The 13,295-nt window shown below is 33.5% G+C and overlaps 1 protein-coding gene across 30 annotated transcripts in view; it reads right to left on the bottom strand.

Moving 5' to 3' along the window:
- Window positions 1–13,295, bottom strand: part of NEB (nebulin) — a 207,472-nt gene that overhangs the window by 17,061 nt on the left and 177,116 nt on the right. For 26 of the 30 annotated variants that reach the window (XM_051986439.1, XM_051986409.1, XM_051986440.1 and 23 more), the window contains 10 exons: window positions 12,830–12,934; window positions 10,463–10,567; window positions 7,974–8,084; window positions 7,469–7,579; window positions 6,861–6,974; window positions 5,844–5,948; window positions 3,715–3,819; window positions 2,409–2,513; window positions 1,266–1,358; window positions 229–321 (listed from right to left, as the gene is read on the bottom strand). In XM_051986439.1, coding sequence (XP_051842399.1) covers window positions 229–321; window positions 1,266–1,358; window positions 2,409–2,513; window positions 3,715–3,819; window positions 5,844–5,948; window positions 6,861–6,974; window positions 7,469–7,579; window positions 7,974–8,084; window positions 10,463–10,567; window positions 12,830–12,934 — 1,047 coding nt within the window. The remainder of the gene's footprint in view (window positions 1–228; window positions 322–1,265; window positions 1,359–2,408; window positions 2,514–3,714; window positions 3,820–5,843; window positions 5,949–6,860; window positions 6,975–7,468; window positions 7,580–7,973; window positions 8,085–10,462; window positions 10,568–12,829; window positions 12,935–13,295) is intronic. The other 4 variants (XM_051986417.1, XM_051986441.1, XM_051986418.1 and 1 more) reach the window with 3 other exon arrangements.

The following is a 13,295-nucleotide window of genomic DNA, read 5'->3' as shown; positions in this document are numbered from 1 at the left end:
TGCGTGTGTCAAAGCCAGGATTGAGATAAAGGGTTATTCTGGCTGTTGGGCTAGCATTCACTCCTTTACTAACTCTAGATAATGGTTTTTTGTCTGACTGACTTCCAACTTAAGGTGAATTATACTTGTACCCCTAAGGAAGGTAATCTTTAGTGATGAAGGATATAGGCTGCCTGATGATAAAAAGAGGCAATTATATAAACAAGTACAGAAAGTATAAGCCCCTACCGAGCTTATGTGCTTTTGCGTCTCCTTGACACGTTTCACTTCAGGAAGGTCAGGAATTGGAGTTCCTTGTCCAATACTTTCCTTGTATTTCACCTGTAGTAACACAAATAGGAAATAAATGACAACACATATCAGTTGCATGTATTCTATCCAAGACTGGTTTCTGGTAAAGATTACAGAAGTTTATTTAACTTCTAAATTTATAGGATCTCTAAGCTGGTAGGAATTTTAAAGATCATATAGCATCTACCACCCACTTCCAACTCCTTTTTGTGATGTAATAAATACAGATTCACTGAGCTTAAAGGGAATTTTCAGAGATGACTGCATCCATCTACCTATCTAATCACAGGATTATATCTAAATTATTCACAGCAAACATGCATTCCTCTTAAAAAAAAAAAGATATCCAGTAAAGAAAATCCTTCAACTTTCTTTTGAGCTCACAGAATATTATCCAGCATCTCTTCTCAAATCCTCACTATAACATCAGTAATAATGTCTGCCTAGATTTTGCTTAAAGAGAGGAAACCCATTATGGGCCTTCTTTAAGATGTCCACTCAACTTTTTGGTAACTCATTGCCAGAACTATCCTTTTTCTAAAAACTTTTACAATCTTAAACATTTATAAAAAACTTTGCTTTAAGCAGACAAGCAAGAGTTTAATTACATTGTGAATATGAATTCTGCCAGTTGGGTCAGTGACTAGTGGTAACTTTTATACAAATCTCATATTATGAGGCAGAGATTATAGGAGTTAGATCTTGGAATGACAAAATCCCTCATTGGTTTTGATTGCCTGGTGAAGGGTGTCAATGTTCATCTGAAAGTGCAAGTCCTTCAGAGATCAATGTCTCTCCTTGGGGAAGCAGCAGTATATATCTAGACCTATGGAGAGGCCCCAGCCCAACAAATTCTCATATTATTTCTTTTCCAGCTGTGTTGTTTCAGTTTGCATCATTTATGAGTGCTGTTAATGGAGATATTGGCATAAAAAATTAAAAAGAGGTGAGAGTTTAAAATCTATGATCTTTACCGAGCTAATGTGATCCTGTGTCTGTTTGACTCTCATCATCTCAGGAGTCTGTCCAATAGCTGTTCCAGGAGAGATGCCCTCTTTATATAAAACCTAGTTGTTCAGAATAAGAATAGTATTACCACAAAAGAAATGGAATCTCACCTTGTCCTGGAGAATGATTAGGATAAAAAAGGTTTCTATGAAGGCTAGAGAATTTTCTTTGACCTGTTCAGTCTCAGCACAGAGCAACATTTTAAAAATATCTACACTGGCAGTGAATTTTGTTACTTCTCAGTCACTCAACAAATATCCAATGACTGAAAAATTGGCAAGCATTTACAACATAGGAGGAGTCATGCTAAGCTCTGAGGATAAAGACAAAAATGAAATTACCCCTACCCTCAAGAATTCTACATTCTGTTGAATGAATGGAGGAATGAAAAAGCAGTTATTACATGCTTGCTATTTGCATAGCACTATGCTAAGGGGTAGAGATAACAAAAGAATACAAGCTACTCCGTGCTCATAAGAGCAGGATTTCTAAATAGGAAGAGAATACTTACGGTAACACATTCAAAATGAATATAAAGTAATTTGGGGAAGGGTAGCTTAACCATTACTGGAGTGGGGAGGAGTATCCAGGAAAGGCATTCACTCTTGTCACCCTTAAAAGCTTTTAAGGCAATTTCTTCCCCAGACTATGCTACCTGGTCAGTACAGGTCTGAACAATACTGAACTTCATTCCCCACATGGAACACAAAATCCACTCTGAGAGACGCAAATGAAGCCAGGACAGATGCGACATGTCCTTTAAAAGGGACTTTTGGGGGACAAGAACATTAACAACACGCAACATCAAAGAATATTTCAATTGATTGACCACAAGACAAAACAGAGAACACAGGGTTACTGCTTTGGGATTTAAAAGAAGAAAAATTATTTGGTTAGCATTTCTCACTTAATGATTTCAGATGTTCTTTGATGGAACTTGCTTAAGTAAGAGATTTGGTTATCCTACTATCGATTACTGGTATCAGCTACAGTAGTAATGGTTAATTTTTGAAACATTAGGAAGTTAGCATCACTACAGATGAGTTTTCCTAAAAAATAGGTTGGAATTACTTAGGTTAGCATTGAAATGGAAAACAAAATAAGTATACCGAGCTGAAATTCTTTTGATTTTCTTTAACACGCAGTATTTCTGGCGTGTCTTGTACAACTGTAATTTTTCCTTTAGCGTTTTTATGATCACTCTGGTATTGAAGCTATAAAAAAAGAGTAAATAAACACCTAGTTACTATTTGAATATCTTTATGTAGGTCTGGATCTGGGACTTTTCCAAAGTGTAACAAACAAACCAAATCTTAGAGAAGTCCTATGTACCTGGAAAATATCTGAGAAATACTGATTTCAACACAAAGAAAAAAATTCTTTCATAAGAATTTCTAGGAGCAAATTTATTGTCAGATCTTGGTTTAATGTTGGAGAATGAAGGGAAGAGAAACACAAAGACTCAACACAAAACTATTTGTTGCTTGGAGCTAAATCTTAGGCCTGTTTGACAAAGACAGATCATCACTGACACAGGATGGTGAACATTTATATTTGAAGAAATATAAATCGTAAGAGAAGGGAACATTTCAAATTTCCACTTGACCTTTATTTTTGGCATTTGTGATAATCCCCAGTCTAGAAAATGATCCTAAACATGGGTCCACATTTTCCAGAGAAGGAATAAGAAGAGAAAATTGGTCATTGGACTGATTCCCAGCAGCAGGAAAGTAACTATTATGAATTCTAAGATGCCCATTTGGACCCTAACCCTAAGTATGACGTTGGTACCATACTTTAAAAAATAAATTATTTTTTATAATTATGAGCTTAGTATAGTGATTAAATGCTTCTTTGGGCTTGTATGTAACAGATTAGAAATTCCAACATAAGTAAGCCATTAACTAACTGATGGAAAGAACTTCTATGATTTTGACTAGAACTGCATTTTATCATTTCTCTTGCTACCTTTGGCTGTTGACTACTTTGTGTTGACTTTGTCCCTTTGTGTTGAAACATTCTAAGTAAAACAATTTTCACTTAAAATTTGAGCTTAACATTAACAAACATAAACATTTCAATAAACAAAGAACAGAAAAGAGCATTATATAAGAAACTATGAGTGTACTGTTTACTGTTTTTAAAGAGTATATATGGACTTTAAAAATGTACATTATTAAGTAGGATAGTAAGAAAATTTTCTTGCTTTATATGTTCCCTTCTGGAAGGGAATTTTCTTCAGTGTAATTTTCTAAAATTTTGTAGATGTACTTTTCTTCCTTTTTTCTGTCCCTATCACTACCCAATATGACTCCTCCCTTTTGTCCCTCTACCCCCATAGTGGTCTTCCCTTTCATTTCAAAGATAGGAAATGGAATCAAACTAAAAATGACTTTGAATGAATTAAACACATACAAGGCTGAAGTTCTTCTGGTTCTCTCGGACTCTCTGCATCTCTGGAGTCTCCAGCACTGTCTCGTAGTAGGACATGCATCTTTCTGCATCTTCTTTGTACTTTTTCTGGAAACACATTCAAAGAGAGTAAGAGAGTGAGCAACAGAGCTATGTGATATAATGTTGGTGCTTAGAGCACAGAACCTTAAGATGGTTGACATGGAGGGTTCATAGGATCATATACTATAGAGTTAGAAGGGATTGTAGAGTTCCTCTAATCCAATACCCTTATTTTACAGATGGTAAAACTGAGGCCCAGAGAAGTAAATGATTAGCCTAAAAAATCACCCAGGTTGTTAAGTTAATCTGAATCAGAGCCAGGATTCAGATTCTGGTTGCCTCCATTGCTCCATTTTTGGATCTTGGGTCTTTTTTTTCCTTATTATTTATAGAAGTAGGTGGGTCTTTAAACTCAGACTCTCACAACAAGCAGAGCAAATGTCTTCATAAAATTGTTAAGATTAGGCAGTATACATATTGCTGTTTTTATTCTTCTGTATAGAGCTAGGGATGAGAGCTATCCAAGAGAGTGAGTCTTTGTATAGTTTTAGCTTTTAATTCACTGGAAGATTGGTCAACAAAGATGGGTCCACAGTGGTCCATTGATCCATTTGGTTCCACAACATTTGAGTACCTCTAAATCTAGTAGCTATATGTGAACAAAAATGATGTATTTAATTGCTAAACTATTAAACATAGTAACAAGACGGGGAGAAGGCAAGGAGGCCACCAAGTGATGGAGAAAGGAATTGTTTAGTATGATCTCTTTCTGGCTCTAATTTGGCTCCACCAAATTTCTATGATGGTTATAAGGAAAGAGTGTCACTACTACAAATTTATTTTCTTCCTTTGGAGAAAACAATACCCCTATATATGTTTTATAAGTTATACTATAAGAATGGAAAGTTGCATGTATTATCAGTCCCAATGGTTGTTATACTAGTGTTGTTTGAATATTTTCTTTTTGAGGCAAAAAGGGATGGATTTTTAAGAGGTGGGTGGGTGATGGATTGTTTAAAGAAGTGATTATTATGTCAAAACAAAATATATTAATAAAACAGTAACAAAGAATCTATACTAATAAAAATTATGTTGTGTTATATTACAGGTTAAGTTTAAAGTTGTTTATGAGAGTTACTATTTTATATATATCTCAAGGAGGCCAAAGATGCATTTCTGATTCTCATGTACAAGAATTTTATAGCAGCACCTTTTGTTGTAGTAAAGGATTGTGTGTGTGTGTGTGTGTGTGTGTGTGTGTTACAGAAAGAGACAGAGAGAGAGGAAAAGAGAAAGAGAGAGAAATATGCCTCCATCTAGGGATGTGAAAGAAATAAGGAAGCCTTCTGCTGAAACAATGAAGCTCCCCAAGTACATCTGAGAATATCCACCTGTAAAGTTGATAGAACTATGAGAAGTATAGACAATCAAGACATTGTAGTAAGAATGTCATGGAGGCAGGGCAGTTAGGTGGTGCAGTGGATAGAGCACCAGCCCTGAAGTCAGGGGGACCCAAGTTCAAATGTGACCTCAGACACTTAACACTTCCTAGCTGTGTGATCTTGGGCAAGTCATGTAACTCCAATTGCCTCAGCAAAAAAAAAAAAAAAAAAAAAAAAAAAAGTTATGGAAATTTCTGACCAAAGAAAGAGAGAATAAAGGTTTAGTATACTCTATTTACTAGCTTAATTAGAAAGCTAACTGCTCCTCTTTTGAGAACTGGTTTTTACACTGTTGTTGTTTTTTTAAAGCAACTTTTATTTTTCTGAAAATTCCATTTCCTTTAACTAGTTTTGTAGATTTAAACAATTATTATTGTTGTTATTGATAACAAGAAAAGCTGACAACATATATTATGATTAAAAATGCTTTCCCAATGAGTTAATCCATTCTAACAAAAGGAATTCTAAAGCTCAACTAAACTTATATTACATTATTTTCCTTTCTTGTTCTTGTGTTACAAAATCTTATGTATAAAACATATATTTTTTGGAATTGATGGAAATGAATCAGGAAGATCTTTTTATTTGTTTTATTTTCTTGTCTGAGCTGTATGGTATTACATTATGACTTTTTTCCAATGTCCTCACCTGGCTTGAAAGGTTCTTGACTTGCTGAGCATGAATGATCTCTGGAGTATCAACAACAGAAGTGAAATTGGCTTTTTCCATTTCTGCCAATTGCTTATATTTAATCTGAAAAAGAAAGAAAACTTGTAAGTATGTGCTTTCAAGGTCTTGAAAATAGATTTTCTTGATTTACTTAGAAAATGATAAAATTTATTCATTAAGAGATTTATCCATTCATAATTCCATATTTATTTCTATTCCACTTAAAGCACTGAGCTATGGAAAAATCAAAGGAAGTAAAAGACATTGCTGCCTTGAGAATTTTGATATGGTTAGGAAGAGAGGACCTATGCACAAGAGATGACAAAGACAGGTGGTATAAGACAATAAATGTGATAGTGCAACTTATATAAATAAGTCTCTGGAGAGTGAAAAGAAAAGAACAAATTAATGTGGAATGGGCTTCACTAGGGAAATCAGAGTACTTTGCCACAAAGGAGACAGAAGATCACAAAGGGATGCTAAGCAAGTTCTTTGGGTCTGACTGAGGATGGTGTAGATTAGCCCTAAGGGAAAAGTCATCTCAGAGTCTAGTAGTACTATCCTAGGTACTCTGTCCTTTATGATAAAGGTACTCATTGTATATGAGTTAGAAATGAGAGGTGAACAAAGGAAAGGAAATTCCTGATAATCCTTCTACTAGTCCAACAAATATTCATTAATAAAGAAATTATTCATGCCACATAACTAATAAAATAACATTCATTTTCCTACCTATAGATCTCTTGGAAGAGGGGCAAGAATGAAAACATTTTTTAGAATGAGAGACTCTCACTACTGAAAGGGATCTTAGAAATCAGTTAAGGCCATCTCTCATTTTTCAGATGAGAAAACTATCTTGTTAATGTCAGAGCTGGTATTAAGAACCTAAATTTTCTGACCTTTGGTCTAAATCCCTTTTCACAAATATGTTCATAATATGTGCATTTTGACAAATTGGAGGCAAGAGGAACCAGGAACCTTGGCCTTTCTACTGACCTGGCTAGCAATATCTGTTGCATTCTTAGCCCTCATAAAGTCCGGAGTTTCATTTGCCATGGTGGTCAGACCTCGTCCTTTGACTTCTAGCTCTAAGTCTCGCTTGTATTCTTTCTGTAGAAGAAAATAATAGATTTTAGAAAAATCAACTGATTTCCCAAGTCTATACCAGATAACAATGCGATTCAGTGACTACAAGTATATATTTTTCTTTTCACAATCTATATTGACTTAGAAATCATAGCCACTATTTATTATAGCATCTTATGTTACAACATGGAAGAAACTAACATTTATATAACATAATTCAAGATTTATAAAATCTTCTAGACCCATGATAACATTTTATTCTCACAAGTCTGTAAGGATAGTGCACATACTATAATCTCTTTTTTTATAGATGATGAAACTGGTCAGACTGCAGCAATATCAATGTACTAGAGAAATGGAGAAGTTTTTTAGTAAAACTTTGGCCACTATTTTGGACTTCTAAAAAGCGTTAATTTCAAGCCAAATATGAAAGCACATTCTACATAAAGCAAAATGTATTGTGTTTTAAAGGAAAATCAGATGAGATTTGTTAGATCTTAGGAGGCTTTGGGGGCTACCTCATTGAGGATCTGAGTTGCATTCTTTGCTCGTAGCATATCAGGTGTGTCATCCATTTCGGTGAGACCCTTTCCTCGGATGCTTTCCTCTAGATCTTTCCTGTACTCTTTCTATATCACAAAAATAAAACCAACAAAACTGCCAAGAAAGCCAGGGATATTTCTCTTGACTGAGAAACCAAGAAAAAAAAGTTCAAGTTTTAAAGCAGATAAAATTTAGTAGAGTTTCATGAAGATCTGAACATGGGGGAAACCATCCGGTGGTGTTAAAAACAAAAAGGAAAGAAAGAAGAGTCTGAAAAGTTATATACATTTATGGGATAGGCAATTAAATAATTAGAAGAATTAACTTGGATAATTGATTAGGTAGAAGAATCAAACACAAAAAGTTACAACTTGGAACATCAAGAGTTAACTGGTAAAAGGAACACATTGATGAGTGTCATTAGTGGAATTATGGAATTATTTGAATCAATAGAGGAAGAAAAGACCAAGTAGTTGCTACCTCGCTTGCTATTTTGGTGGCATATTTGACATGTAATAATGCTGGTGTAACTTCCAGGCCAGTAAGGTTTCTGCCTTTAATGGACTCTTCATAGTCCTTTCTATATTCTTTCTAATATGAGTAGAAAGAAAAAAAATTAAAAAACAAAAAATCCCAAACAAAAAACCCAAGTCTTTATGTTGATTTCCTGCCCCCCGCCTTTAACTATGGGAAGAAAAATCATTAAGAAAAAGTAACATTTTCTTTCTTTTAATACATTGACTAAAGACTTAACATTTCTGTTAAGCCATTTTTAATTGTTAAACAATTTCTGAAAAGAATTTCTTTTTTAAAATTCTGAACTTAGCAATATCAGTTAAAATGAGAATTTCCACATACATACTAGAACAAAAGAAGAGGATAATGCATAAAAATCATCAAACATTATATACAGATTGCTTTTCTTTTTAAATATAAATAAACCAACATATAACTTTCAAAACTATCCTGTTTATGATTCCTTTTGGCCTTGCTTCTTTTTTTTATAAATTAAAAATGCTTAAATGATCCTCTTTCTTTTCAATTTCTTCTTTTTCTCTCTTTATTTTTTGGGGTCTACCCTATCCCTCTCTTTCAACCATCATATTAGAAGGGGAAAAAGACCAAATGTCTTGTAACAAACACAGACTTGACAACATTTCTGATCACTGAACATTTCTTTTTACTGGGAAAAGGTTAACCAGGAGAAAAGGTTTTGAAATCTTTTTTTGAAATGAAAGTTACCAATTATCTAGATCATACAAATGTATAAGATTTTGACAAAGGCTAGTCTGATAGGAAGTTTCAGCTGTCATATAGAATATATGATTTCCAGGGTTTTGCAAGAACTCCACTCATACCTCAAAATAATTCTTTTATTCTGTGGGGTTTTTTTTCCTATATACACTATATGTAGGTAATGCCTTTTATTTTACAATAAGAAATGGCTTAAAATGCAAATAGCCCTAAGAAAAGCAAAACAATGATTTAAATTAATAATAAAATATTCATTTTAACATTTTTTCTCTTAGGACAGATTTAATAGGAAAAGTTATAACCTCATCACTTGATTTAAAACAAAAGCAAAAACAAAAAACTTCAATGGTGGGTCCATTCAGTGATTTCATCAGTGAGGGGAAATCTTGGTAATGAACCTCTCTCCACTGATACAGATTTAAGCTTTACAACCTTAAAGAATTGCTTATTTCTTTGAAATCTCACATCCATGAAAGCCTCAACAAAGAAAATCAATAGATGTTTATTGAGCTTTGTATTTTAAGAGGAAAACTCAAAATTACAAAAATGTATTTACATTGCTGGAATTTACCTCCTAATTAGGATAAAATTAGTTAATATTTATGGCATGCTTTAAAAATCTTAAGGTTTCATATAAAAGCACCATTTACTCTTGCCGATCTCTACAGCCTTTGAGGATTGCTAGGGGACACTGAGATATTAAGTGACTTGGTCATGGATACCAAATCATGATATATCACAAGCAGAACTTGGGTTTTCCTGAATTCAAAGCTGATTGTCTAACTACTTCTTATGATGGCTCTAAAATCTCATTCAACAAGGTCATAATAAAATTCTAGTCTTAACCTCTCATTTGATGGTTGAGAAAACACTGAATGGAAATGAAGTCTTTTGCTATTCTTTTGATACCTATTTTGGATTCTGTGAGATTTTGTCCATTAGAACTAATTTTTTTAGGCTTCTAGAGTTTCATTAAAAGCAGTTTTGCTTATAGTTGTGAAAATGTAGCAGTTTAAAAAATGATTTATAGAGTTGTAGGGATGTATCAATAAAATTGGACTTTGCAGATTTCAAAATAAGATTATAATCCATTTACCCTGTGGAAGAGTAGCAAGTTAGATTTCCCTGTATTTCCACTCCCCAGTCCCCTCCCCTGGCTGTAAAGGACAGAATTCCAAGACTTAATGCCTGTATGTCCAATGTCAAATGCCTATTGCTTTATATGAATAAAGAATAGTAATAGAGGACATATATAGAATACTGTAATATTTACAAGATAGATATTATCTATCTTTTTCTAAGTAGGGGAAAAATTTTAGCAATATAAATTTATTTTTGTAATTTAGCGTTTTCTTCTTAAAATGGAAAGTTCAATAAGCATCTATTGATTTCCTTTATGGAAGCTTTTATGGATATGAGATTTCAAAGGAACAGTCTTTATTGATATATATCCCTCCCAGGGGATCTTCTGATTCAGTCAAAACAATTAAATTATATTTAGTACTAATTATAATTGTATTTTTTTGGGGGGGGGAAATGACTGTCCTCACATTTTATGTGTAGCAACTATTTATTAATCAGAATATTTTAAATTATAGGATAATAGAATTTCAGAGTTGATAATTAGTGATTTACTTAACAAGAATATCTCAATCATACTAGACAATAAACAATTTTGAGTATCTATATGGGCACATTTTCACTGATTTCCTTACCCCACTCTGCATCTGTTGAGATTCCTTTGCAGTGATGTATGTTGGGGTTTCAAAGTCCAACATGGGCTTTCCTCGTTCCTTTTCATACTTTTCTTTATATTTCACCTAGTATTAGAGAGTTCAGTTATAAAGCTTTCCATCAGGCCAATCAAGTCAGGGATATTAATTGCATTATTGGATATCCTATCTTCTTTAAAAATAAGTAAATAACTATAACCCTAAGGATTAGGTTTGTGAGACTTATATTCTTGCTTGGGAGGATTAATTTCCTTTTCCTTTACTTTTGTCATTAAAATCCCAAATAATAATAGCCATAAGATATTTTCATTAGCATTCTCTTTGCTTTATCACAATTATTCCTTATTATGGGCTTAAAAAATATGAATACTTCCTGGCTTTCTCATTGAGTCAGTGTGTGGCAAACATTCAGACTGTGACTAAGTTTCTTTACCTTGATACTTTCTTTTTAGGGATGGACTCAATTTTAACTAAAAGGCATTAAGAAAAAAAAAAACAGTTGATGATATATGATTTCTAGAGAAGCCTCTCTGAAATGATCATCAACTTATGGATCCATGGATCCAAAATATAGAGATCACCAAAGAACCAACTTGACTACATATAAAATTATTTAATTATATCTTCTCCAAAAACTAGAGGTAAGCTAGTTTATGCCAGACTAGCATAGGCTTCCCTTTTTAAATACATTATAGACAATATTACCAGTTTGGCCTTAGGATTTTGACTCATCTCACTGAACTGATATAAGTTTTTGTCTTTCAGTTGTGTCCAACTTTTTGTGACCCCATTGGGGTTTTCTTGGCAAGAATACTGGAGTGGTCTGCCATTCCTTCTCCAGTTTATATTATAGATGAGGAAACGGAGGCAAACAGGGATAAGTGACCTGCTCAGAGGCACATAAAGCTAATAAGTGTTTGAGATCAGATTTGAATTCAAGAAGATGAGTGTACCTCTCTATTCAAAGAAAGTGCAATAAAAGATAATAACTGCATGTTCACTATGTCTCTTTATTTAAGGAAGAAGCTGGAATAGTCAGTTGAACTGGGTGTAAGAAACTCAAGAAAAAGTTTCTCGTTGATAAGATAGTTGGATCTCATGATCATTTTTGATACAGTGTGAATGAGGTAAATCCTGAGGAATACATTAAGGATCTAAAGTTTTTTATTATACTTTTTTCTATGAATTGGAAGTGAGCTCTTTTATAAAACTTAGCTATATTGAAGGCTATTTTGCACATCAATTGTTTAGTAATGATAATACTTTCTCAGTATGTCAAAAAGTTCTGGCATTTTGTACTTGAAGGCACACTCAGTTGACATCAAATGCAACCCTTGTGTATTTTAGTGAAGGTTTTTGTGAGTTGTGACAACTACTACTAAAACAACAATAAAACTTCATCTTGTAACAGACTTCTTTGGTGGATTTTTATGCTTTGTTAGACTTCAACCATCGGCCCTATATCTCAAAGACTTCCCAGGAAATATAACTTATGTCACACTTCTTTTCCACAGATGTCAAAGTCTTTCACATATGGTATTTCCTTTATTCTTTCAATATCTTTGTGAAGTAGAAAGGGCAGATAATATTATTCACCATTCTAAACATAGAAAACACAAGGACAGAATTTAACTAGACTGATCTCCTAATTTAAATTCATAGTCTCATGTCAATAGAAAACTGAAACTCTTCTATGATTCAGAAGTTGGACTCATTATCCATTAGAACTGAGATTAAGTCTTACAGCTGTGTCTATTAACTAAACTCTCTTAGATGGTATGCAGTCATATTTTGAATCTGGTAATACAGCATCAGGCCAACACTCAGATGCAAATATCTCTCCTATGAAATTTTATAGATTTTTTTAAAAATGTGAAATTTCTTAAATGTAAAGCAATTTAAACTTAAACAAGGAGGAGACCTTTCCAAAGACTTAAGTCAGTGACAAAAGAACCTCAGTTTGGAATCCACAGCTCTCTGCTTTCTACTATAAACAGTTCATACAGACATGACAAGAGGGGAGAGAGCTCTATTTGGGTGAAAAAAACTGCAGCTAATATGAAGTTATAATAAGGAGATGAATCTGTAAAGTTTACATATTTATTAGCATCTACTAACTATTATCTCATTTGATCCTCACAATGACTATGTGATAAAAATGCCATTATTCTCATTTTATAGTTGAAGAAACTGGGACAGATAGAGGCTAAATGACTCATTCATGGTTGCACAGCCAGAAAGGGTCTAAGGCTGGATTTGAACTCAGATGTTCCTGATCCCAGGGCAATGCTCTATCTATTGAGCCACCCAACTGCCTCTGGAATAGGATGATGATCTTTTTCAACTTACTTGGCTCTGTAGTTCTGTTGCTTCTTTTAGGTGCAGTTGTTCCAGGTTATCAGGAATTACATGATAGTGACCCTTACTCTTCTCATATTTCTTCTTGTACTGGTACTGAAGGGAAGGTGGAAAGAAGCATCTCAGTAAAAAAATTCCTCATTAATTATACTTCCTCTTCTAAGGTCAGATCTTTGCCCAATTGCATGTCAAATCCAAATTAAATATGTCCAAAAGAGCCCCACACACACACCCCAAATGAGTGATGGATAAGAAAATTATTTTAATGATTTTTTTTTATGCTTGCAGTCTTAACAAGATGGAAATTAGTATTTTTGAATATATTAATATTTTAGCAAAAGTTAGGTATGTCTCAAATAACAAAAGTCAAAAGAAATCAATAATAATATAAAAACTGTTGAGAAATATGACTTGCAGAAAAACAGCAGCTTTTAAAAGTCAACAGCAAAAAGGAAAG

This window comes from Antechinus flavipes, chromosome 3 (genome assembly GCF_016432865.1).
Source record: "Antechinus flavipes isolate AdamAnt ecotype Samford, QLD, Australia chromosome 3, AdamAnt_v2, whole genome shotgun sequence".
In the NCBI taxonomy this organism is placed as follows: Eukaryota; Metazoa; Chordata; class Mammalia; order Dasyuromorphia; family Dasyuridae; genus Antechinus; species Antechinus flavipes.
The sequence above is the reverse complement of the archived record's forward strand: the minus strand, read 5'-3'. Positions and strand labels throughout refer to the sequence as shown.